The 26378-nt window shown below is 50.7% G+C and overlaps 1 protein-coding gene across 1 annotated transcript; it reads right to left on the bottom strand.

Annotated features, from left to right (window-relative positions):
- Window positions 1-1324: 1324 nt before the first annotated feature.
- Window positions 1325-24191, bottom strand: Nt5c1a (5'-nucleotidase, cytosolic IA). Its single transcript, XM_006992247.4, has 6 exons — window positions 23788-24191; window positions 17243-17410; window positions 16731-16860; window positions 12890-13012; window positions 10888-11072; window positions 1325-9548 (listed from the first exon to the last, which is right to left on the bottom strand). The coding sequence occupies exons 1-6, from the start codon at window positions 23911-23913 to the stop codon at window positions 9174-9176; spliced, it is 1107 nt and encodes a 368-aa protein (XP_006992309.1). The 5' UTR covers window positions 23914-24191; the 3' UTR covers window positions 1325-9173.
- Between the last annotated feature and the right edge of the window lie 2187 nt (window positions 24192-26378).

The following is a 26378-nucleotide window of genomic DNA, read 5'->3' as shown; positions in this document are numbered from 1 at the left end:
CTCCTTTTCCCTCCCACTTCATCCTTACCCTTGATAGTTCCTGAGGAAATGAGAGTCCACATCAGGAGCTCCACTGGGGTGTGCCAGTTTCTTCTGTTGCTGTGATAAACCCCTGACGAAGGTCACTTAAGGGAGAAAGGACTTACTTTAGCTCACAGTTCAAGGGTACCGTCCACCATAGCAAAAGCCAGGGCTGGAGATCTTGACGCAGCTGGTCACATCAAATCCACAGAAAGTAGAGCAATGCATGCTTGTGTTGAGCTCCCTTCCTTCTTATATAGTCCAGGATCCAAGCCTAGGGAAGGGTGTTGCCCACTGTCAGGGTGGGTCTTCCCACCTCAGCTTTATAACCAATTCCTCACAAGTTTGCCCGGAGACCAGAAGAACCCTCACGGCTGTGCCTAGAGGCTTGCCTCCTAGATGTTCCAGATCCAGTCAAGTTGACATGAAAAAGTCTGCCTTTCAGGGCCTCAGTCTACCACCCACCTCAGAATCTCTCCCATGAACAACGGTCTACAGAGAGACCTCAGCATCTCTGGATTTTGTGCCGGGTTTGGTGACCCATTTCTGAAATTCCAAAACTTGGGAGATTTGATGAAGGAGGATTTTGAGTTTGAGGCTTTCCTGCGCTAAATGGCTAGGCCTTGTCTCTCTCTCTCTGAAGCTTGGGGACAATTTTATTAGGATCTAAGAGAAAAACGGCAGAGAAAACAAGCTGCAAATCCCGGCAGTTGCTAGGAGAAGGTAGAAGAGAAAGAGAGGAAACTGAAAACTGCCGATTATAAGCAGCCTCATGGCGGAAGGGTGGGGGGGAGCTTCAGTGAGAGTCAGGAAGCTCAGAGCATCAAGGAAAGCGTGCCCAGGGTCTCACTGTGTAGCCCTGACCGACCCTGAATCTACAATGTAGACCAGGCTGGTCTCAAACTCACGGTGATCCACCTGTCTGTGCAAGGATTAAAGGCATAGTGGCCCAGCCTATGCTTAGGCTTTGGGGAAAAGAATAGAAAGAAGAAAATGAAGGGGGCAGAGAGATGGCTCAGCAGCTAAGCACATTCTTCCAGACAACCCAGGTTCAATTCCCAGCACCCTCACGGCAGCTCACAACTGCCTGTGACTTCAGTTCCAGGAGTGACTCAGAAAACTGGGGTAACTCCTAGAAGCCCACAGTGCTGTGACCGAAACTTGGCAAGCACCTGCAAGACTTGTCTTTCTTTTCTTTTCCCTTCCTTCCTTCCCTTCCTCCACCCTCCCCTCCTCCTCCTCTTCCTTCTTCTCCTCCTTCTTCACTTTTTTGAGACAGGGTTTCTCTGTGTAACAGCTCTAACTGTCCTGGAACTCGCTCTGTAGACGAAGCTGGCCTCGAACTCACAGAGATCCCTCTGCCTCTGCCTCCCAAGTGCTGTAATCAAAGGCCGACACCTCCTGTCTTGTCTTAAACTGACAACAGAACCAGATTTCTTAGGGCTTACACCAGCTTTTGGATTCATTTGTAAGGAATTTTTTAAAAAATGAAAGAAGAAAACAAGACAATATACATACATTTGAATGGCTATTTATTTGGATGGCTTTTAAGAAGCAGAAGCCCTTGTAAATGAAGGCATAGGACGAGCATGGGGGGAAGGACTCACAGTAATAAGCATGTTGCACCTGTTGTCATGTGACCAGGAAACGAGTGGGCAGAGCGGGAGCCACTGATGTACTGAAAGTAGGCTGTGGGGAGGCACTAAGAAAGGTGTGTGCCCACTCTGGTCCCAGGGAAGGGGGTCACATAGACAAAGGAGCTCATGCTCTAGCTCTCCAAGGAGGCACTTGGGGGTTGATGAAGAACAGCAAGCCAGAGGGGTCAGGGGAAGGAGCCCAGGGCAGCGGAGAATAGAGGTAAGCAGAAAGCTACTGCTAGGTGGTTCAGCACACTATTGATGTGCTATGGCTTCATTCTTGACTTTGTTCTAAACAGGGGACACTACGACACTATTGAAAAAGGAAATTGGAAGTTAAGGTTATAGGTGTGTTAATTTAAAAATGAAGTTTGTGCCCATTCATTCAGTTTTTTGTTCTGAAACAGGATCTCACGACGTAGCCCTGACTGTCTTGGAACTTGCTGTGTAGACCAGGCTGGCTTTGAACTCACAGAGATCCACCCCCCTCTGTCTCCTGAGTGTTGGGATTGAAGGCATGCGCCACCACCATAGCCAGTGACATTCAGGTTCTTGTTTTGTTTTGCTCTTTGATAGGGTCTTGATAGGTAGGCCAGGCTGGCCTTGAACTTAGCATCCTTCAACCTCAGCTTCCAGTGCTGGGCTAACAGATGTGTGCCCCACGTCCAGCTTGTACCCAAGCCTTTAAAACACACCGGGGATGTTCTACACTGTCTCCAAGGTCTCATAAAGACCCCAAGCTGTGGTTCTGAGGTAACGTCCTTCTAATCTCAGTTACTTGAGTCTAAAAGTCCCAGTTCCCTGGGCTGGGGCCAGTAGGAGCAAACTAGAGATTGGAGGGCTAGATTTAGCCGACAAGATAGGCTTCCTTTGGCCGTACAGTGTTTTCTAAACTTGAAATAGTTGCCAATATTTGAAAGTACAGATTTCTAACTTCTCAGGAAAAAACAACAACAACAACAAAAACAAAAACACACTGTGGCACATCAGGCCCCACCAGCCCACATTTCTACATGGCAGGGGTGGATAAACAGGGACCCCAGATGCCGTTTTCCCTCTCAGAACTTAGCCCAATGCCCTCTGCTATGTTTCCTGTGGGGCTCCTGTAGACACAGGGTTTGTGACCCTGACCCACACAGTATGTTTGCAATGACCATGGCAATCTTCTGATTGGTGTCAGCTACAAGTCTAGCCTTGAACTTCTGCCCTAATTTAGTGGCTGACAGCCAAGAAGGCGTATTCAGCCTTGGCCAGGAGTGTAAGACACTGGCCTGCAGGGTTTTGGGTTGCCTTATGGAAGCTCTTACTTTGCAAAGATGATTCAGTCTCTAAGGCCCCTGGGTGTGTGGGGGTGTGGTTCATTGGGGGAGACCCTTCCCAGTCAAGATCAGAGGTAAGTCACGTCTGTCAAAAACAGGAGGCCTCTGGGCAGTGGTGGCACATGCCTTTAGTGCCAGCACTCAGGAGGCAGAGCCAGGCGGATCTCTGTGAGTTCGAGGCCAGCCTGGTCTACAGAGCGAGATCTAGGGCAGGCACCAAAACTACACAGGAGAAATCCTGTCTTAAAAAAAAAAAAAAAAAGAACAGGAGGCCAGGAAGAAAGTCGGCTTGCTGTGGCCTTTAGCTCCTAATCGGACCATGTTAACCCTGGCTCTGTTAGAGGAGGGAAGAGATGTGTGGAGATTGAGTCAGCTGGGGTCTATTCTGCCACTTCCTCCCCAAAGCTGTAGAGCCACAGGGGTAGGAGACAGAGTTCAGAGGCAATAGAAGTGGAACCTAAGCAGAAAACTAGAGAAAGACTGAGAGACCTGGCCTCCATGGCCCTCGGGTGAGGCATGTGCAATGCTCTTGAGATGATGGGAACAGCTAGCAGCATGCCCGTGAGATGATGGGGTAGCTAGGACCAGTTCCCGGGAGTGATGCTGCTCATCACCTGTGCGGCCCAGGATCCTCAAATAACAGAGACAGCCATCTGTACACACTCCAAGCTTGCAAGTGTGTGTGATACACACAGGCACTCAGACACACGTGTGCACACACACAGTCATCCAGCCAAGAAGTCTGGGCCATCACTAACACCCGTAAATGCGTACTCAATCTGTATAGTGGTACGTAGTCACAGGTGTTTCCCCATACACGCCATCACAGTGGTTTTCGGTGAGAGCCGTGGCTGGCTCATCATACAGAGATGTTTTACAAACATTGTCAGAGCACCTGAAGTCCTTATGAGAGTCCAGCACAGTGATGGGTAGCGTGGAAGGAGAGAAAAGCAAACCATAAATTACAGGCATAGCCGAATGCCAGTCTGCACTGCCACCTACTGGCAAGAGAGGTTTCTGCACCTTACCTTAAGGGCAGAACCTGGGACACTGTCTTCAGTACTGGCTCAGTGAAGCTGCCAGCCATGGGGCCAATGGTCCTCCTCCTCCTCTTCATCATCATCAGATTCGGCTGGAGACAGGTGAGAAGCTGGCATCCTTGGAGCTGCACCACAGCATCAGAGAAGGAACATCAAGGATCATGCCTGCCTGCTGGAAAGCAATCCTTCATGCCATCCCAGCTGGGACAGGCTGTCTGAAATGCCACATGAAGAACCTGAGGCCAAGCCTGGGCTTTGTAAGGGGGACTATCGTGATGGGATGGGGATGTCAACCGTGGCAGTAGGTGAGACAGTTTGCGGTGTTTGTGGTGGATTGTAAGGGTGGCTTTGTGGCTTGCACCTCATGCTTGGAGGAAACGCCCACCTTTTAGTGGAGTCCGACTTTTCACTCCATCAGCATCTTCCGAGCCAAAGCCTTCTGGGGACCCTTGAGAACTTGTTTTCAGAGAGTGAGTGAAGATGACTCACAAGATCTGAGGGGCTGGTGGAGTCAACACTGGACGCTTCACTTGATGCCAAGCCTACGTTTCACAGCCATCCGCTTACCAGCACGCACCAGGGCTCAAGAGACCCCATGAGGCCAATGGAGAGCTGAGACCACAGCTGTAGAGATGGGTGCTGGAGAGCCAGCAAGGCCACCCGTGTTCCAAGGTCCATCAGCTTGAGAGGGTGAATTCAGTTTGACCAGCAAATTTATGAATCAAGCAAATTGCAAATTACAGTACTTGGCATTTTAAATCCTTGAATGTTAGGAAAGGGTTAGATAGTCATCAAGTCCCTATCTCTTCTCCCCCTTAGCTATGGAGCCAACTTCTGTCTTTAAATGCTTAGGAGGATATAACCTTGTTTGTCCCCGTGGGCCAAGGGTGTTTGCCTTGGTCCAGGGTCAACAGATATTCTCTTAAGAGGGTCAGATAGTAGGTATTCTCTTGGCTTTGGAGTTTCTGTTGGTACCATTAAATTCTGCTGCTGCAGTGCATCTATAAACCAATGGCCACGGTGTTTAAAACAGCACACATTTCTTTACGACAACAGGCAATGGATCCAATTTGGCCTCAGAGTCCTTAGACGGCCAAAGCCTTAATTAGCTCAACTCAGAGATCTGCAACCCGAGTTTCACATAGCTTGAAGTTGTTCAAAAGCAGGTTAGTGGGACTGCACATGTCTGGGTCTAATTTAAACCATTGGTAGTCAGGATGCTCTAAGCAAAATGCGCCTGCTCAAGCGTGTCCCAGCTTTTCAACAAGTCGGCTTCAGGTGAGTTCTTCCAGTGAAGACTTCTGAATGGAGCATCTCTCGCCACTATATGGAAAATGATGGACATCCAGGTCCCAGCATCAGACCGTCCCAGCACTGACACCTACTAGCTGGGTGGCTTTGAGAAAGTTATGATAGCTCCCCAAATCAGTACGTCCAGGACACCTCAAGAGGGTAAACATGGACCACAGCGCTGGCATATCCTCAAGCAGGCTGGATCACAGGAAGATGCAGCATTCCCAGTGGAGGGCCCAGGGGACACCCAGGGACTTGGGGCAGGGCTATTTACCGCATGCTATGGAGGGGCTTTGCTATTCTAATCATCGCTTTGACGCACACCAACTGAACAGAGGTGTAACATGGAATCTGTCTTGGATTTGAACTTCTTGCTAGCTTCCGTTTTCTTTAGGAAATATTCTGCTGTATTCCCACTCATGTAGTTGGGCTGTCATGCGGGGTGGGGGGGGGAGGGTGTGCTTTCTTCTTTTTGTGATGGGGTCTCGTGTAGCCCAGGCTGACCTTGGACTGGCTCCACAGCTGAGGATCACCTTTACCTTCTGACTCCTCCCACCTCCATCTCTCCAGGGTTGGTATCATAGGTGTGCACCATCGTACCTAGCTGACGCCATGCCGAGGGTTGAATCCAGGCGTTTGCATTCAGTAGGCGAGCGCTCTACTGACTGAGCCAGATGCTCAGCTACATCTCCCTCCCCCGAAGGGAGTTCTGTAGTGATGATCTTAGCAGTCTCCATGCTTAATAACAAACAGAGCTACTGTTCCGCTGGCTGAGTGGCAGTTCCATGGGGCCTGGGACTCTGTTGGCAAGCACTTCCTGGGAGGAATGTTCTGCCAGACCTAGGGATGTGATGCTTCCAGCTAAAGGGGTCCAGTGTTCTGGGAGCGGTTGATTCTTCTGTCCCAGTGCTGCGGTCTGAGGCTGGGCCTGCAGCTCTGATGCTCAGCTGGTTTTTAAATCCCCTGGTAACAGAATAAACAATGCTTCATGCTGCCAGGCTCCTCTTCAGGCCCTTGAGTCCATCAGGAGGACTGTCTGGCTGAAGCCGGAGCCTGCCCCCAGGACTTCTGGCCTTTTATTCCAGCTCCAAAAGCTTTTGTCCAGGCTTGAGATGCTCATTTTTGGTTTCAGTAATAGAATTTGGACCTTTCCTCACTGCCCAGGGCTGTCTGTAGCTACTCATGGTGTCTCCAGTGAAACCCACAGCTTCTTACCGCACCTTATCTTCTTGCTTCTGGCATGGTACCATTCCTGTTTCCTGAGAGACCTGGAAGGGTTTGCAGTATTCACGACCAGGCCCTGGGCATAGACCTCACGCATCCCAGCATCCAAATTTGGCAACATCTGGTGCAGTTTTCACAGTACACAGGCCTTTTCTGACTGGGTAGCCTAAAGATACTCTGTGAGCTTGTACTTGGCATATCCTTACAAGCTTGTGACCCCTGACTGTGAGCCTGGGCGGGTACCCTTGTGTGATCCAGTGAAGATGGAGAGTGCCCTGAGGCTAAGCTTCTTCTCTCACCCCCTCTTCTCTTCCTTGCATCTGTTCTTAGGTCACACAACATCTCTGACCAGGCGTGGAGAACCAGGCGTAGAGGAAGCCCCTTGCAGACTTGGTTCTACCCCGAGGCCTCCTCCGCCACCCACAAGGGTCCTGGCTATAATGATGAAAATGACCCTGTGCAAAATCACCTTCGTGTCTTGCCCTCCCGGGTGCAAATAATGCCAACGGCTCCGTAAAGCAGCTTTGTCTACCTCACGTTCATCTCTGCCTTCCAGGAACAGTGTCCTCACGCTGCAGGCACAGACAGGAACGGTGTCCACACGCTGCAGGCATGGACAGGAACGGTGTCCGCACACTGCAGGCACAGACAGGAACGGTGTCCTCACGCTGCAGGCACAGACAGGAACAGTGTCCGCACGCTGCAAGCACAGATGCACGCTCAGCCCTGTGTTTCTTGTTCAGCCCAAGCTGGAACTCATTTCCAGGAGCTCCTGAGTCTTCTTTGTCCTCCTTTCTGAACCTGTTACCCCGAGACACGCTGGCCAGAACATGTACTCATTCAGATCCCAAGTCAAACTCCTAGAAGGGCAGAGGTTAGAGTCTCCGGTTGCCCTTCAATATCCAGGCTCCTCTCTTGGCCCTCTGATGATGCTTTGGGTTTCCTCACTGCTGGCATCCCTGTGGGAGCCAGGGACTCAATGTACGAATATATGTCTGCTTGCCCCTTCTTCCTAGGGGACCAACCATCCACTCTTCCATCCTTCCTCTGAGCGCCAGGGCTGCTTAGCAAAGGAGGAAGTGACTATCACTCATCATGTGGAGAAGAAAGGGCTGTGTGGATTCATGCAAAGGTGGAGTCATCAATGGTACCTCTCAGGGAGCTCAGCCCAACCCAGAATCCTTTGCACGGCACTCCAGTGACAGCTCATCACCTCCAGGGTAGCTCTGACTGGCTTTCCCCTATCCACAATAGACTCATGCTGGTGCACGTTCAACTCGTCCTTCTCTAAGCCATCACGTCCTTAGCGTCTCAGATCAGATCAGACCTGACACTTCCCACGTCTCCCTGCAGCAGCTTGCCCTCAGACTCAGCCTGGACAACCACTCACTTTAGGGCCTGTGATTTCTCCAACTTTGGGTCTACAGCTCTCTCTCTCGATGCTGGGAGAGCTTCCTCACAGCATGGCAGGTAGCGGTGACTGGTAGACCCAGGACTGAGGTGAGGAGGTTGGGAGGCAGAACTACTGAACTTTCCCTAAAAGCTGAAGGTAAAGGAAACCCAGAGTTGGCAAGCCGCTGAAGTCCACTCCAGCTAGAGCCTACAGTGCCCCCTACGGGCTAGAGGAGAATTTGCATGTGGGCTACATTCCTCTCATTTCTTTCCCCAAACCTTCCACCCGGCAGTTGATGGTCCATGGCCCAGGTTAGCAAACCACAGGAAACAGCGGGCTATCCTGTGCAGTAGCTTCCCAACATGGAAAGATACAGGCAGGGCTGCTGTGCAGAACTGTGCATATTTCCCATTCGATGGGCTGAGGGGCGAAGGGCTGGAATCTAGCCTGTGTCCCGGCTTAGGCCAGAGGAAGGACCATCGTTTTTGCAATTCATTCACCTGGACAGAATGTCATCTTGTAATCTACATAGGTGCCATAGGTACTAGCAGCCCCAGCACAGGATGATTCATTTGGGCCACAATCTTGTAAAACCAAGCTTGGAAACCACCTAAAAGGGAGAGGGGTAAACTGAGGCTTATGAAAAAGAGGGACTTGGGCTGGGCAGTGGTGGTGCACACCTTTAATCCCAGCACTTGGGAGGCAGAGGCAGGTGGATCTCTGTGAGTTCAAGGCCAGCCTGGTCTACAGAGCGAGATCCAGGAAAGGTGCAAAGCTACACAGAGAAACCCTGTCTCAAAAAAACAAAACAAAACAAACAAACAAACAAAAAAAACAAACAAAAAGAAAAAGAAAAAGAGGGACTTAAGTCACGCAGTCTACGCCAGGTCTGTCTGCTTTAGATGCCAAATCCGCCCTCTCTCACACAATGTTCTCTGGACTACATGCGACAGTTTTCATCCCAAGCCCTTTGGCATTCTGGCTTCTCTGACTATACCACTCTCTACCCACCAATTTCTCCATGACATTCAGGCTACCCTGCAGAGTCCTGCTTTCCCAGCCAGGATCACAGCAGTGTTTGGCTAGCAGGGACTTCGAGAATGCTGGCCCAGTCTTCCTAAGTTCCTTGGAGTACCTGAGCAGAGGGAAGAGGATGGCATGCAGGAGCGTGGACAGTGAGGAACCAGGAAAGTTCACCAGAAGAGGTCTGGAAGAGTGACGGGTTGCCTGGAGCAAGGTGACTTAGCTACTGTGAACTTAAAGTCTGCTTAGCAACAGCAGCAGCAGCAGCCCGTCGGGGTGTCTGGGCCACGCCGTAAGGCACATGGGCAGCCACTGTGCCCATCTCCTGAGCCCCAGCCACATGGAACATCTGGTCATCAAAGAAGATGTGTGGGCGGATCTTCTCAAGAAGGGGGCCCTTGGGTGCTCCGGCTAGGAATAAGGCCTCATCTGTCTCCAGGCCCCAGCTTCGCAGGGTCTTGAGGGCCCGGGCCCCAGAACTGGCTGCACTGCGCGCTGTCACCAAGTAAGTGCGAATCGGGCACTCCAGCCGCAGACCTTTAGAGTAGAATTTCTTCTGCAGTCTACCCAGGGCTTCCAGAAAGCCTTTTAGGGGGCCCTATGGAGTTAAGGAGACATTGTAAGATTCCCCTCTCCTAAACATCTGCCCTTTCATCCTGAAGCACCAGTGACTGGCTGTTGGAGTGGGAAATCCCTAACTCTTTTGGTGGTTTTGTTCTGCCTGTTGGGCTCCTGTGTATATACAGGGCTGTAGGTCCCTGTAGTCTGGGGTCTGTCTTAATGCGATTGGGGCTATATCAGTATAACCATAACCAGGGCAACTGTTGCTAGGCATATCCATCCATGTCTCTTGCAGTGATCTGTCCTATAAATGTGGTTTTCTGGGTTCATTAGCAAAGACAGAATTAAAACTAGCTGGTAATGATGGCAGGGTCACCTGCCAACCAGAATGGACTCTATCTGTGAATATCGGGACCAGAGAGGCCAGTATGTAACTACTGAATATGTGCCTGCCTGTGGACAGACATGCATGTAGCTCAGGGTGCTGGGCTCAGGCTCTCTGGGGTCAGGGAAAGCACCCACAGCAATGAAGCTACTGCAGACATGTGAATAAAGAACGAGACGATGTAGAAGGTAGCTCATTTTCAAAGCAATTGGAAACAAGGAAAGTGGGCTGCTTGTCTTGGGGACTTTCCTAGCTGGGTAACCTGGGGTAAGCAGGGTTCTTCTGGGTCTCTATCAACCACTTAGTGGGAAAAGTGTCCTGCCCTGGGACACATTTGGCGTTCCCAACAGGGCTGGAGAATCCCATTGCTCCACCCATAGGGAATTTCTAACAAGCTCCAAGACACATTTCTGTTCCAAGAGAGCCATTGAGAAGTATGAGGGCAGGTGAGCATTCTTGTCTCTCAGAGAAGGAAACAGGCTTCTGGAGGGATGGGCACTTACTCAGAAGGGAATCTGAAGAGAGGAGCTGAGGGTTACAGGGAAAGAACCGTGGATTGGGGGTGGGGGGCACTGGTTCAGATTTTTAGGAAGGGATGGGGAATTCAGAGAAGGGTTGAAGACTCGGAATGGGTGTGGGCGTTTCTGAGAGGGGATGGAGACCTCAGAAAGGGGTTTGGAGGAACAAAGCAGGGGGGCTTCAGAGATGCTTGGAGAGCTGTTAGAGGCCCCAAGAAGTGGGGGACTGGACTTGAGTGAGGGGGTGGGATCCAGTGAAGGAGCGGAGTCTCATTGAAAAGAGCCAGGGGTCAAATGAGAGAGAGGTTTAGAACTCAGGAGGCAGAGGCAGGCAGATCTACACAGAGAAGCCCTGCCTCAAAAACCAAAGACAGGGGTGGGCACCTTGAGTCTTGGTAAGAGGACCTGGTGGGAATGTGGGCTTGGTTCTGGGGGATGGGGGGTTATTCAGGGGTTCTGGGGATGTGGAGCACCTGTGCCAAAGGTTTGTTCTCGTGGGCCTTCTCATGCTCGAAGAACCTGTCCAGCCCGTGGGCCTTGACAATGCGCTCGGACTCGTCAGAGAAGAGTACTGCGTCCCCATCGAAGGCCACGCGGAGTTGGTTCTGGGACACAGCTATGTCCCTGCTGGGGCTGAAGATGGTGGCAGCTGCAATCCCTGCACAGAGAGAGGTCAGTGCTGTCTGCCTGGGTGCAGGAGAAGGTGTCACATGCACGCTGTCCTTGTTCCGCCAGCGGCGCCCCCAGGGCTAGAGGCAAGCCTAGCAAAGACTCCTATTGGGAGCATTTTAACATTGGTGGTCTATGGATACTGGCCGTGAGAATGTGCCGCAGCTACAGCTTCGAGGGGTCACTCCGAGGGTCCCCATTAAAGGTCTAAAGTCTACCTCCCTCACAGCATCTTTGTGAAGAGCTCTGGAGGTGTCCTTGGGCAGGAAGACACTGAAGATCTATTTACCAGCCAGCGTGAAGAAATCTGAACACGTTAATGCTGAAGATCACGCTGGTGTGAACTAGCCAAACAAGTCTTGGCCGGGAGCACCAGACTCCTGTATCCCTGTTCTTTTTGGAGCTCCTCACCCTCTGTGGACCTGCCGCAGCCTGGGAAGCATGTCTTGAGGTGGGGCCACTCCCTCACTATTGATCCAAGTTACATCCTTTCTCTGGGCCCAGGTAAAGTTAAGGCTCCTTCCAGTCTGTAGGAGGCTGAGCTCTCAGGCTGCAGAAGGGATGGGTGGGTGTGGACACCCTATCTACAGTCACCAAGCATCCAGGTACACTGAAGTCGACTGGTTCAGACTGTGTGAGATAATGAGCCTGGTCCTGGGAGGCAGTATAAACTACACGTGATGATGTATATAGACTTTCCGCAACCGGGGTTCCTTCGGGATGCAAGAACGCCCACCAGGGACCAAGGCTCCAGGTTAGAATCAGATGAATGCCCCTCAGCAGTCTTCATCTCCCTAAAGGCCCCCTCGACCCTGCTCCTTGGGAATCTAGGGTCTCGGAGGTAGACTTCCGCAGAGCTCTGGCGAGAGCTAGCAGGACAGATCTTACAGCGGCTTCACTAGCCTAAGGATGCCCAGGGTAGGACCAGGACCTGAGTATCAGGCTCCATACCGTCTCAGCTCTGTCAACCTAGTGCCAAGATGACCCAGAACCCCCTGCTCTGAGCAGGACATCCATCTAACCACTCTCCCTGGACTAAAAGTCAAATTCCAGGTGTAGAGAGGCACACCTACAGGTTAGTTAGTTCGCAAACCCCAAGCAAAGGGTGTGATGTGTCTAGGGACATGCCTTCTGGGTCCTGGCTAAAGAAAGCCTCGCCAACACGGAAGGGAAAGAGGCATTTGACAGAGAGACCCTGAGTGTTCAGGCAAATGGGCGGTCGGTCTTCCCGCCTCCGTGGGCTCCTGTTGGGAGGCCCGAGACCATGTCTGTCGCCCCAAACTGCCCCTTGAAAGGGGCACAGGGAGTGGATTTCTCACTATCGAGAGTTGTAGCTGAGTCCCCTGATCTCACCACAGCACTGGCCAGCCCAGCTGTGGGAGACGATCATTTTTGAAAGCCTGCCGCTCAGGCTTGGCTAGATATGGACGTTCCTTCTTTCTCATTGGCCCGGTGATGGATGGAAGCTTCCTGATCACACAGGAATCAGAACTCCCATCAGCCCAGAGTCATCTGAGAAAAGCATTAGTCTTCTGGGCTGCAAGGAAAGTTTCCATGGAAACAGAAGGCTAGGTGATGATGATGAATGTACGCCATGGGAGGCGAGAAAGGGAGATGAGAAAGAGGTTCAGGTGGGCTTTGTTTTCACTTTACAAGACAGATCACAGGAATGTGTGCACAGGTCCCCTTGCAGTTACCTTGGCAACGCCGGCACTTGTTCAGAGCTTCAGGACCAGGCTTCTCCCCACTCAGGACCCCTTATGTATGGGAGGTGTTCCCATAGTCTCCTTCCTCATTCTGACTTACCCGCATCAATGGCTTCTCGCACTTTCTCCGAATCAGCTGACAGGTAGAGGTTAGTGTGATAGGCCTTGAGGTAGCAGATGGGGCTGTTCCCACCTGTCATGCAGAATCGCTCAATGAACAGGTCTGCGGAGGGAGAGAGTCCCCAGATGAGGCCAGGGTCAAACTTCAGGCCTCAGAATAGTCTCTCTGTGCCCCGTGCGAGCCATCTTGGATCGGAGCCGTGGGGCCGCAGAGTGACCCTCTGTTTCAGCCTAGCATTTTCCCTGCATCTTTCATCAAGGACACGAAATGATCACATGTCTGGAGAAAGCCCCTGGTTCACAACATTCCCTCCCAGTCAGTGGCCTCAAAAGATGGACGAGAGACCCTATCTTCCTGGTCACAGCTGATTGGATAGGGGCAGACTCTGGACACCGCTGAGCCAATCAGAGTCCAACCTGGGTAGCTTGCTTCCCTGGCTGCAAAAGCTGTATGTAAATAGTTGCTGGCTGACTAGTGGCTGCTACCCTCAGCCACTACCCAAGCCCTGCATACAGGACTGTTGTCCTCCTCACCATCCACAACAGGCAAGGGACTTGACCCCGCAGAGGTCCCCAGGGCTGTACTCAAGCACGGAGTGCTGCCTATTCTGATCTCTCAGCACCTGTGGTTAAATACTCTTACCATCAGCCTCCCACTCGGGAATTTGAAATCAGTGCTATAAAATGCCGACTGGGGCCTACGACTGAACACATGCAGCCTACAGGGGCCCTGCTTTATTCCCCAGCCCCCAGAATAAATAAATAAATAAATAAATAAATAAATAAATAAATAAATAAATAAATACATTTTTTTTTGAGACAGTGTTTCTCTGTGTAGCTTTGAGCCTTTCCTGGGACTCACTTGGTAGCCCAGGCTGGCCTCGAACTCACAGAGATCCGCCTGGCTCTGCCTCCCGAGTGCTGGGATTAAAGGCGTGCACCACCACCGCCCGGCTAAATAAATACATTTTAAAGTAGTGAAGAGGAGCTGAAGAGACGGCTCAGCGGTCAATGACACTTGCTGTTCTCTCAGAAGACCCGAGTTCAGTTCCCAGCACCTGCATGGCAGCTCACAACTGTCTGCAACTCTAGTTCCAAGGAATCTGAGGCCTCTTCTCACCTTCAAAGGCGTCCTCACACAGGTGGTGTGACATTCACTCACAGACACACACAGACACACACACATGCATGCAAGTTTTAAAAAAAATTTAACAAAGGTAGTGAAGCCAGGCGTGGTGGCACATGTTTTTAATCCCAGAACTTGGGAGGCAGAGACAGACAGAACTCTGTGAGTTCTAGGATAGCTAGAGTTAAATAGAGATACCCTGTCTCAAAAGGAAAAAAAAAAAAAAGTAAATGGTAGCATGTGTCTACAATGTCTGAAAATGCAGTGCTGAGAAGGTTAGGGTAAGAGGCTTTCAAGTCTGAGGCCAGCCTGGACTACATAGTAAGATCCTGTATCAAAATTAAGTAAATTAAAATAAAATAAACACCAAACTGGGTGTTGGCTGTTTGAAACAAGATCTTGTAAAGCTAGAAAGATAGGTGGGTTGGTGTTGGTGGGTTTTTTTTTATTTTTTATGATTTATTTATTTTTATTTTATGTTCATTGGTGTTTTGCCTGCATGCGTGTCTGTGTGAAGGTGTTGGATCCCTCTGGAACTGGAGTTATAGACAGTTGTGAGCTGCCATGTGGGTGCTGGGAATTGAACCTGGGTCCTCTAGAAGGGCAGCCAGTGCTCTTAACCACGGAGCCATCTCCTCAGTCCCTGGTTTCTCCTTTTTAAGGATTATTATGTGTTTGGGTGTTGTGCCTGCATGTGTGCCCATGCTCCATGTGCATGCCTGATACCTGTGGAGGCCGGAAGGGACCTGGAAGCGTTCGGATTTCCTGGAACTGTAGTTACAGATGAAAACAAGGAAAAGGCTTTCTTTTTTCTTTCTTTTTTTTTTTTTTTTTTTTGGTTTTTTCGAGACAGGGTTTCTCTGCGTAGCTTTGCGCCTTTCCTGGAGCTCACTTGTTAGCCCAGGCTGGCCTCGAACTCACAGAGATCCGCCTGACTCTGGCTCCCAAGTGCTGGGATTAAAGGCGTGCGCCACCACTGCCCTGCGGAAAAGGCTTTCTAAAGAAGCACAAGGACCCTTTTGGCCCAGAGAGAATACAAGCCCAAGAGAGATGGCCAAGACTTGGATTCTGGCCTTTCTGGGTCCAATTTTCCTTCCTGCTCTGTGGTTCTGAGTCATTCTGGAACTGACAATGGTTCCCTTCACTGGAAGCTTGCTCCAAGAGACTTAGAACTTTCAATCATAATTGGACTCTTTCACTCTGAACAGCCCCTGATTCTCCCATCAGCCTCATGAGGCTTGCTAGTCTCCTACAGTTAGAGAAACTGAGGCACAGAGAAAGTAAACGCCTTTCCCTGTTACACTGAGGCCTGTCTAGCGTGGGCTGCAGCTGGCTTGTGCCAGCTTGCAAGAGTCAGCTATTAAATATCCAGGAATTTTATGAGCCAGTTATGTTGATCAACCAGGAGTGGCCAGAAATAGGCCACGGACAAACAACTTGTAAACTGGCAGCATTTCAAACCAGTTTTGTTTGTTTTATTTTTACAGGTTTTTGTTGGTGTTTGTTTGTCTAGACAAGGTTTTTCTCTGTGTAGCCCTTGGCTGTTCTGGAACTCACTCTGTAGTGCGGGCCGGCTTTGAACTCAGAGATCAACCCACCTCTGCCTCCCAAGAGCTGGGATTAAAGGTATGTGCCGCCATACACGGCATTACAGTCTTGTTGTTATTTTTAATTTTTTTTTTTTTTGGAGACAGGTTCGCATGTAGCCTAGGCCGAGCTTCAACTTACTATGTCTCTGAAAATGTACTACTGATCCACTGAGGCACAGCTGCTGGGATTGCAGGTTCCTATGCCACCGTGCCTTCTTGTTTGTTTTTTGTTTTTGATACAGGATTTCTCTGTGTAACAGTCCAGGCTGTCTTGGAACTTGCTTTGTAGACCAGGCTGGCCTCGAACCCATTGAGATCCTCCCACCTCTGCCTCCCAAGTGCTGAGATTTAAGGCGTGCATCACCACCAACCGACTTTTTTTTTTTTTTTCAGAGCTGAGGACTGAACCCAGGGCCTTGCGCTCTACCACTGAGCTAAATGCCCAGCCCATTGTTTGTTTTTTTAATGCGGTGCTGGGGATCTAACGAAGGGCTTCATGCATGCTGGTCAAACACTCTACCAATTAAGCCACACCTCCAGCTCCTTGTTTGTTTGTTTGTCTGTCTGTCTGTTTGTTTGTTTGAAAACAGGGTCTCGTGTATCTCAGGCTGGCCTTGAACTCACTATGTTGCTGAGGAAGACGTTGACTTCCTGGTCTTCCTGTCCTCATCTCCTGAGTGAAGGTATTAGATGCATGGCATGCAATTACCATACCTAGCTTTTATGCAATGTTGGAGATTGAGTCCAGGACTTTCTTCTTACTAGGTAAGCACTCTACCAGTTGGACTGCAAACCCAGCCTTATTTGTTTTAAAAGAGCAGGTTAAAAATGCAATACAATAGGCCAGCCTGGGCTACCAAGTGAGTTCCAGGAAAGGCACAAAGCTACACAGAGAAACCCTGTCTCGAAAAACCAAAAAAAAAAAAAAAAAAAAAAAAAAAAAAAAAAAAAAAATGCAATACAATGCCAGGTTAGTAGAACATCACTGGGTGTAAGATGGCAGTCTGTAGAGCCTGACCCAGCCTGACCCTGCAGAGGTGTGGCCTTCCCCCAGGGGGCGTGTGTGGTCAGCACATCCCGCGTCCATCCCCATCACGCTTACTTACCATAGTGGTTGATACTGTTGATGAGACGGACTCCCACTTGAGCATGATTGTTAGTCATGAGGACAATGTCAAAAACATCCTCGCTATCGGGATACAGCTCCCGAAGCCGCTTGTTCACAGCCTCCAGGGCCTGGAAGGGAGAGAGCAAACTCCAGTTCAGAGTCCCAGGGACTGATGAGTTGAGTTGGTGGCCAGGGATCCAGTGAGAAAGAAGAGGGGAGGCCAGGGGCAGGCTTGATTTGGAACGAGATCTGTGCACACCACCACCCTCTAATGCCATTTCCCACCATTGTGTGGGTTGTTCACTACTCAGAGGCATGTCATTAAATGTGGATAAATGGCTGGCCGATCTTCATTCAAACTGGTTACCCATTCTAGGGCTCCATCAGTCCCGAGGATGGTGGCCTCTTCTTCCCACCAAGTCTCAGTCTGCTAGCTGTGGGGTTTGCCTCTTCCAGGCAGAGCTTCTTACAAAGGCATCGTGGGGGCTACTTAAGGAACTGCCCCCTCACCTTCACAAAGGGAAAGGCTGGTCCAGGGCTGAAGGGCTCATTCTCATGCTCCAGCTGGTAGCGTACATACTCCTCCACACCCTGCTCCGTGTAAATCCTCTGCTCCTCGTCCATGCGGAACAAGGCTCTGGAGGACACAGCAATGGTGACCGCGTTCTGAGGCTTTGGCTATAAGAAGAACAGTAGGACAGGCCATTACTTGGACTCACCTCGAGGGAGGTGCACGTGGGCAAGCCCTTCCTGGACCCGGGGATGTGGAGAAGGCCAAGGCTCTGCTCCAAAGAAAGTCAGCCTTGGGCAGAGGCGACTCTAGGCTGGTTCCTGCCGGAGACTGGCTCCTTATTTAGGAGTGTGATGGGAAGGAGGGGCATGCCCTCAGGGAGTTGCAATATTGTTGGCCATCTGGACACCACAGAAAAAAAACGAGTACAACGTATATAGCCAAAGTGTGGCCACATTGAAATGACTCCCCAATGGTTTCCATTATGAAAGAAGAGCTGCATGCCCTCAGGAAGAAATTAGAGCCCAGAAACACAGTAATTATATAAGATTTTTTTAATCTGTAGCTGGATCTGCTTCCTGAGCTGCAGACTCACATATAAACTGCCCCAGTCAACCAACAGACCAACAGACACTCCAACTTACTGTGTCCGAGGCTGAATTTCCCACCCTCTCCTCAAAACCCAACCTCTCCCCCCCATTTCCTCATTTGTGCTCAGCATCACCATCTACTCATCCAGATTACCACTTCATGAACAGACAGCGTAAACCAGGAAGTAAACCTTCACTCCCCTGTCCCTGCCCTTTCCCACGCCCTTCCGCATTGATTAAGTGTCCAAGCCAACCATACTTGGAATCCACCCACTTTTTCTTCTCTTCCACAGCCCAGGCCACCATTACATAGCCCAGGCTACCCTCTCCACATTGTCAGAGGGTCTGTCTAAAGTGCAGACGTGATCCCAGCCCACCTCGTCGGTGGTACGGAGTCAAGCAGACAGCTTTTCCTACAGAAACAAGAAGTCCTTTGCCACAGACCTCTGCTTCCCTTCTGCTCTCCGCTTCCCCTTCCTTCCCCAGCTTTGCTCAATCTCACCTTGCTCGCGTCTTTGAACACCTTCCCTTCTCCTCTGACCCTGAACGTGATGTTCCCTTTGCTCACTGTGCCGTCTGTCTCCCACAGCCTCTGTCTAGTTAACACGTGTCCTCGCTCTGGCTCTCCATTACGGTTGGTTTCTCTAGAGAGTCTGCTGAGGAAGGGTTCTGGGGGGAAGACAGGGCTCCTGCCCTCAGAGCTCATCAGGGCATGGGGAGAAGATGAGAGAACATAACAAAGAGGCCAAGGGATGGGACAGGAGGTGGAAGCAAGGTCTCGGTGACTGGCTTTAGGGGAAGTCATGAAAGGAAGAGGCCACAAGAATTGGTGAGCACAAGCTCAAAGCCTTCACGAAAGTGAGCAGAGGCCAGGGCAGGGGAGGGTGTAGATGAGACCGGAAGGATAGGTAGGAGCTGGACTTCAAAGGGCCTCCTCACAAGAGGGTCCTGGCACTCCTTCCCAAATGTTGTATCTGAATGTATCCCCCCAAATCTCATGTTGAACTGTAATCCTGAATGTGATCATAGTAAGGGATAGAGCCTTTGGGAGAGGTTAGGACTTTTCTTAGGAAAAAAAAAAAAAGTCACCTGAGTTTGCCTTGAACGCATGAGGACTTAGCTAGAAGTTGCCATCTTTAAATAAGAAAAAGGACCCCAGTCCTCTGGTTCCTTATTTTTGGACACCCAGCCTCCCAAGCTGGAAGAAAGAAATTTCTGTTGTTTACAATGTAAGTCATCAGTCTGTGGCACTTGGCTGCAGTAACCTGAAGGGGTGAAGACATCCGACTTCGATAGGATGGGATGAGGAATATGCAACCATGGACAGCAGCTGGACCCTAACTGATTTCTGGGAAAGATCAGAACATGGGTGTTCAGGGAGGTCATGGATGCCACTTCTCTGTGACAGTCCTAGGGTTGTGATCCTTTACAGATGAGAAGAGAGAGGGGCAAACTGAAGCCAAGACTTAGAAGTAAGTGGACCTGACACCCTGGCTTGTTCATGATAATCTTGTGGATGATTTATTTAACCCACTGCTAGACTCCAACTGATTGGCAGCATTGAGTTATGCTAAGCTGGGGACATGTTAGGGAGCAAGATAGGTTTGATCTCTGTCCCCAAGGAGCTTCTGACCATTCTCTGTGCAAGAGATCCATGGCATCCTTTAGAAGATGGGGAGAGGATCATGCCACCATGGACAGCAGCTGGAGAAACTCAGAATGTGGGCGTGCAGGGAACGTATGGACACCACTTCTCTGTGACCTGGGCAGCTCTAGAAGCTGGGACTTTATGGAAATGCTCTATAAACTGTGCCGGGTGATTGTAGAGTAACTTCAAATGTGGCAGGTGATGCCAAGACTTGAAATCTAACTTCATGTGCTTTAAAAAACAAATGTGTAGCCGGGCAGTGGTGACACACACCTTTAATCCCAGCACTCAGGAGGCAGAGGCAGGTGGATCTCTGTGAGTTTGAGGCCAGCCTGGTCTACAAAGCGAGTTCCAGGAAAGGCACAGAACTACATAGAGAAACCCTGTCTCGAAAAACCAAAAAACAAACAAACAAACAAACACCAAAACCAAAAACCAAAACCAAAACAAAACAAAACAAAAAAACCCACAAATGTGTGTATGTATGAGTGATGTTCGTGTGTGGAGCCCAGAAGTGGATGGCAGTGTCTTCCTCTATTACTGTCCACTGCATTTTTTTTTTTTTTTTTTTTTTGTGGCAGGGCCTCTCACTAAGCCTGGAGCACACTTACTGGCCAGTGAGCCCTAAGCTCCAGATAGATATCCCTACTCACTGACTCATGCACACCATCACACATGGCTTTGATGTTGCTGCTGGAGACCCAAACTCAGGTTCCTTGTGCTTGTGTGCCAGGCTTACCAACTGAGCCATCTCCTCGGTCCCTAAATTCATTTTAATTTTAATGAATTTAAGCATTTCCTGTGGATAATGGCCAGCGAAACCTCAGAGCCTCTAATTAGGAAGGGAAAACCCAAAGGTTTCTGCAAAGTTGCTTAGCTGACCACAGCTTGTATTCAGCTTTTAACTTTAACCAAGAGGGTGTAGGTGGCCAGTGGGGCCCATGGAAGACAAGAGTGGCAAAAAAGGCACCCCTCCTCTGAGATTCAACCAATTTTGCCAGTTTCTGGCCACCTGTGTGTCCAGATGTCCATTGGGAATTTCTCAACCTCGTCAGCACTTGGGAGCTTTAGAGACAGAGTCATCATTCACACAAAGACAGAGAACCCCACTGCCTTCCATCCACTTCAGGCAGGTCCCTGAATCTGGCTCCAGCCCATGCAGCCAGTCAAAGCCTTGTTCTTCACTTCGGTCCCATAGTTCCCACCAGATTCCTGGGCCTTGGGGCTCCATTAGCTGAATTACCCAAACTGCCTCAGATCCTACTCCAGCTCATTGCAAGAAAAATGTCTTGAATCCCCCAGGAGTATCTATTTCCCTCTCACAGATGAGGAAATGGGGCTAGAGAGGATCAGGGTTCTTACTTTAGGTCACACAAAAAAAAAGTCAAGATGGGCTCTCAAGTCTCCAGCCTCTAGTTTGGGCTCTGTCCATATAACAGCCTCCCTGGTATGAGTCTCCCAGAAAACGCTGCCTTTTCTTTCTTCAATAGCTTCCCTGGACACAACCCAGCTTCACTTTCCATATTTGGGAGAAATGATGAGAAGCATTGTGTCCTCTTCCTGAGATGCTTCATGATGGGGTACTCTTCCCCTGAAGAATGATGGTCCCCAGGACAGGCCCCTGCCTCCTACTCAAGTCACCCTGATCCAAGTGAGGTGAGGGAACCCAAACGCCTGTAGACTGTCCAGCCTCCCAGTGGGTCTGAAGTAACGGGTGGCGGGCTCTCTCCAGAGCCTGGAGAAGCTGAGCACTTGTAGACTGACCCTCTTGTGCCTGACCGAGTCTCTTAACACCCAAATCATATGCCGTGATGTGCACCAAAATCAGAACGTCCACTCCAGGCTCGGAACTGGGTCAGAACAGCCTAGGAGCTCAGCCCGAGACTACTGAGCTGCAGGGGGCCACGGTCTTGTCAGTTCTCTGAGACTCAGACTGATCGCTGTGGCTTTGGGGTGAAGGTGAAGAATTAACAGAGGGTCTCCCAGTGCCACTGGCCTGCCCGAGGAGCTCCCACTTAGACCAACAATCTGTCTATTGCAGTCAAGATAGGAACATAGCCAAATAAACCGCTATTTCTGGAAGGCCATAGGAGGGATGCTGGGAGAGAGAAGGACAGGATAGCTCTGGGTGAGGGCCGCTGATGGCCTTGGCTAGGTTAAATATTTTACTCTAACTCCTGGGAATTGAAATGAGCCCAGGCCAGGCCCCAGTGGGGCCCATGAGGCTTGCAACCCCCCCCCCCAAAATAGCCTGTGGGAAGAGGGCTATGACAGGAAGGAACAGGAGCTGGGAGCATCACCTAATCAGACAAGGGATCGAGGGCTGATGAAAGAGCTGTGACTGACCATAGTTGGTTCTCTGACACTGGGGGAGGAAATGGATTTTTGAACACTGAAGATTCACCCCTGCTTTCCAGCATTTGTCTCCTCCCTGCCCCCCAGGCCAGGGCATTAATCAAGCTTTGCTATCTCACTGGCGTGACGGCGGCCAGACCCAACCTTTCCAGTCCACCTGATAAACAGCCCAGTGTCGTCTTTATAAAATCAAAGTGGAACCAAGTTAATCCCTGCTTAAAAAAAAATAAAAAAGACCCTACAGCAGTTCCATTATGATTTTCATATTTTTAAAAGGCAGGTTGACCTTTTAGTCAAATGAATTCTTAGGCAGAACCCCAATGTGTAACGCTAGCCAACTATGTAATTGCTTTAAGTCTATTTTACAATTCAGATTTGATCTCTCCCTCCCTACCAACCTCTCTACATGAATGTATTGGGCACAAAGCTAACCAATGAATACAACAGTTTGGATAACAATACATTTGAAAGCAAGAGTTAAGACACTCACTACCACAGACTTAAGCTTCAGGATCCAGCCAATTTATGTTTCTGTTTCTGTACAGTCCTGGTTCGAACCACTAAATACCTGAAAATGGGAAGAGCTGCTTTTTTTTTCAGTTATTTAGAGTATTTTTAAGAAGAAAAAATAAATTGGATTCAGGGCTCTGAATCAGGCCTGAGAGTTGTGGCTCCCCAGAACCCAGCAAGAAAGCCTCGACCCCACTAAATAAGATCCAGGCGCCTTCACAAGGTACTCGGCAGGGCTGTCCCTGGCCTGGGCGCCTTTGCGGGTCCTTCTCTCAACAACCTTGCATTTCCCACTCTGTATGGATTCTGAGCCAAGTCCTCAGCTTCAAAGACAGCTCCTTGCTTTTCAACCCTTCTTTCCCTCTGCCCAGAGGCCACACCCACTGCAGCTTTAAGACAGTCCGTTCAAATGCGGTTCCCCAAAGCCTTCCTGGCGGGAGTCGCCCCCTCCTCTGTGCTCCCACAGTACCACGTGGGATCGTTTACCTGAACATCCCACCATCTCTACAGCCTCCGTGGGCACGCTGCAAACTCCCGAAGACAGGCAGGGCGCAGCTTAATATCTCAGTCACCAGGATGAGTGGAGGCCTAGAGGTGACAGTGGGTGGAGTGACCTCCCGGGTAAAGTCACTAGAGTGAACGTGGGATGCTTTCAGGTCAGAATGGAGGTCCTTGTGCGATGCCTCTGAGCCAGCTTCTATTCTCAATCCCTGGCCCAAGCTACTAGGTCTAAGGTGGTGGCATGAACAAAGCCAAGGTACTTGTCCAAGAGAGGAAGAGGAATTCTTGCCTCTGTGTGAAGCTGCAAAGGGCTGATGCCTCCGCTATGATTCCTGTATGTTAATGCCCGCCGCGAGTCACAGGCATTGTCTAGGGTGCAAAGCCCAGCGTTGGGAGCGAAGCCCTGAGCCTGGAGCAAGCAGCAGTTTCTTAAAGATGCTGGGAGAGCGACCCCTCTGGTTCCCTAGGGCCTGGGTCTCCAGTTAGAGCCCAAGCGCCGAGGTTTGACTTGGGAAGCCGAGCTGGCCGCACTGACGCCGGGGACCTGAGAGCAAAGCCAGCAGCCGGGTTTCCAGGGTCGAGTTGCTGAGCCCGGGGCGCTGCTGCCCGGGTTGCTGACCAGCTCTGCCAACAAGTGCGGTCCGTGCGTCCGGGGCTGCCAGCTCCGGGAGGGGATAGGCCCCTGATGACCGCATGGGGGAGGGGGATTTTGGCGTGGAACCTGAGCCCGGGATGGGGAAAAAAAAACCCAACAACACTGCCACCAGAGCAGAGCTCCCAAAATAAACTGGAGCCTGAGCCAACTGCCGGGCACATTCTGGGGCGGAGGAGCTGTGTCCCCTCCGGGAGGGGCTCCACGAGTCCCTTTCCAGAGGGCTTGAGACCCCTCCCTGGAAGTGGCCCGTCCAGTGTCCCCCCAAACCCAAGCCCTGCTTTTTACCGATTTGGGTTTCTTCTTGGGAGAGAGATTGTCATAGAAAGTCTTGGCATCCTCCCAGCGCGGCGTCGCGGCAGTCTCTGCCCCTGGCCCGGGTTCACGGGCCTCCCGAGGCTGTCCGGGTTCCATGCTCGGGCTCGGATCCGATCCGGCCAGGCGGGAGCAGGAGGCAGCGGAGACGCGGGGCTCACAGGACTGGGTTGCGGGAGGGAGGCGCGTCCCGGGCGGGAGAAGCAGGCGGGCAGAGCCGGGAGGGAGTGCGAGTGAGCCCGCCCCGCCCGCCGGGGGTGGGGGACAAGCAGGTTCAATCGGCCGCTGGCGTTTAGGGGACGGCGGAGCTCTGGTTCCCCGACCGACCCAAGTCTGAAGCAAATCGGGGTGTGTGTGTGTGTGGGGGGGGAGGTGATGCCTGCTTTCTGGAGCAGTCCGGCTGGAGCCGGGCTTGTAGGGTGCTGCGGATTCAGGGTTGTAGGGATGAAGTTCAAGGGCACCGAGAAAGGAGGAAGTCTTACAACTTCCCCACTAATAAGGTGATTCCCAGAAAATGAATAGGTAAGCACTCCTCCAAACTAACAGACCGCTTGTTGCCAGCATCCTGGGACTCTCTGTACAGCCGCCTTTTCTCAAATCCCGGGACATCCTGGACCCAGAGAAGTGGTGAATGGACAGCTCCGTTTATGAACAGGGTCCTCATTACAGGTGGGGGCAAGTGTGGGACCCAGGTCTTCCACACACAGGCGAAGGGGCTCTTGAAGCCAAGGCGATGTTATTGCTCGCCTCGTGGGCAACGCAGTCAAGAGAGATTCCAAAAGATTCTGACCCGGTTCACGTCTGTTACCTTGTCTGCCAGCAGAGGGCGTGCATTTCCAGGTGCGGAACTCTGGGACGTTAGGGTTGTAAGGTGACTGGAAGAAGGGAAGAGAGGAATGGGGTCTGGGACCCAAAGAATTATAGCCTAGCATTTTAGAATTTCAGAGTACTGTCTACGCTGGTGAAGAGCCCTGTCTATCTGTCCCAAGGCACAGCCACCTCTCAGAGGTCGATAGGATACGCCTATAAAACACTGGCCTAGCTGGGGGCGTTCTTTGCTTCGGACCTGGGAAAGAGTGCAGCTTTGTTCAGCCTCCACCTTGTCTTGGCAGGAACCAAGTAAACTTTGTTCCATAGCTGTTTCCTCCTGGTGAAACATTCCCTCCTGGGAGGTTAGGAGAAACTTGCAAGGCTCAGGAAGTCCAGGAAATTTACAGACTTGGGGTCCCCTCCCAATGACATAAATAGCAAAGTAGATTGGGAGAAGAGAGCATCTTTGGTGATGCAGCTGCCCGCATGCTGCACTGGAAACTCCAACGTTGCAGTTTTCCCGAGTTGCCCAGATTCCTGCAATAACCGTCACCCACACACCTACCTGTATGTAACCCCAGTGAGCTCACCGGTTCAGTAGGCTGGCCTTGGATGAGATCACTTCGGGTGTTGCCTTCTAGCTGGAGTGAATCGAGATATCTCCTCTGGAAAAGCAGTAACATAGATTTGGGTGAGAAGAGAAGGGAGATTAAAAAATAAAAATAAATTGGGGAAAGTAGGTTCGAGGTATCCTTTTCCAGACTGCAATGAACAGGGATGAGTGCTTTATTTACATAAAAGTAACCCATCCCCAGTAACTTGTCTTGAAAAGATGACCGGGGCCAGTCAAATTTCTCTTTCTTTAGAATAGGGAGTTGTGTGGTCAGTCTCAGGCATGACCGAGGATGAAGTGAAACCATCTCCCAAAAGGCCTGGATGAACCTCCACACAGGGTTATATTATACTCCATCTAAAACAGAGGGCACGTGGGCAGGGAAGTCTCTGCGGGTGGATGCAGGCAAAGATGGACACAGAGGATCCCGTGAGAGAAACCTGTTGCCCCGACAGGGAGCTGCCTCTGGTCATGACCATTCCGTAAGGCCCGGCTACTGTGGCTAGTGCCAGATTTCCACGTAGAGGTTGAATAAGCAGGGTTTGGTTGGGAAGTGGATAATAAATAACTCCCTGAAGCAGACAGAGCTGGGGGCCTGAAAATGGGTTAGCTCAGTTTTCCATGGAGTTCTTCCCGCAGTTCAATAAACGTCCCGGAGAAGAAAATTGGTGGCCGTTGGTTTTGCTTGATGTGACCACTTTCCTCAGCCCTTTCTAACAAGCCGTGTGTCTCCAATACTCAGGGAGCAGGGTGTTCTGAGACTGGCTCCACCATTTCCCTGACCCTACTGACTGATCGAGGAATGAATGATTGTGATGCCCCTTCTGGGCAGTCACATGGATGCTGGGAGACTTGTTTTTTTTTTTTTTTTTTTTTTGTGGTTGTTGGGTTTTGTTTCTTTGTTTTTGATATAGCATCTGCCTATGTAGTCCTGGCTGTCCTGGAACTTCCTATGTACACCAGGCTAGCCTCAAACTCACAGACATCCTCCTGCCTCTGCCTTGAGACTGCTGGGATTAACCATGTGACACCATGCTAGGCTATCCCATTTGGGGGTCTTACCTGGGGAACTATGGGAGCAAGTGAAAGAATACAGAGAAGCCTGTCTGGGCCAGTGAAGTCAGAGAGATGGGGGAGGGCG

The sequence above is a fragment of the Peromyscus maniculatus genome, chromosome 2, assembly GCF_049852395.1.
Source record: "Peromyscus maniculatus bairdii isolate BWxNUB_F1_BW_parent chromosome 2, HU_Pman_BW_mat_3.1, whole genome shotgun sequence".
NCBI lineage: Eukaryota > Metazoa > Chordata > Mammalia > Rodentia > Cricetidae > Peromyscus > Peromyscus maniculatus.
This window is presented reverse-complemented; position numbering and strand designations above follow the sequence as displayed.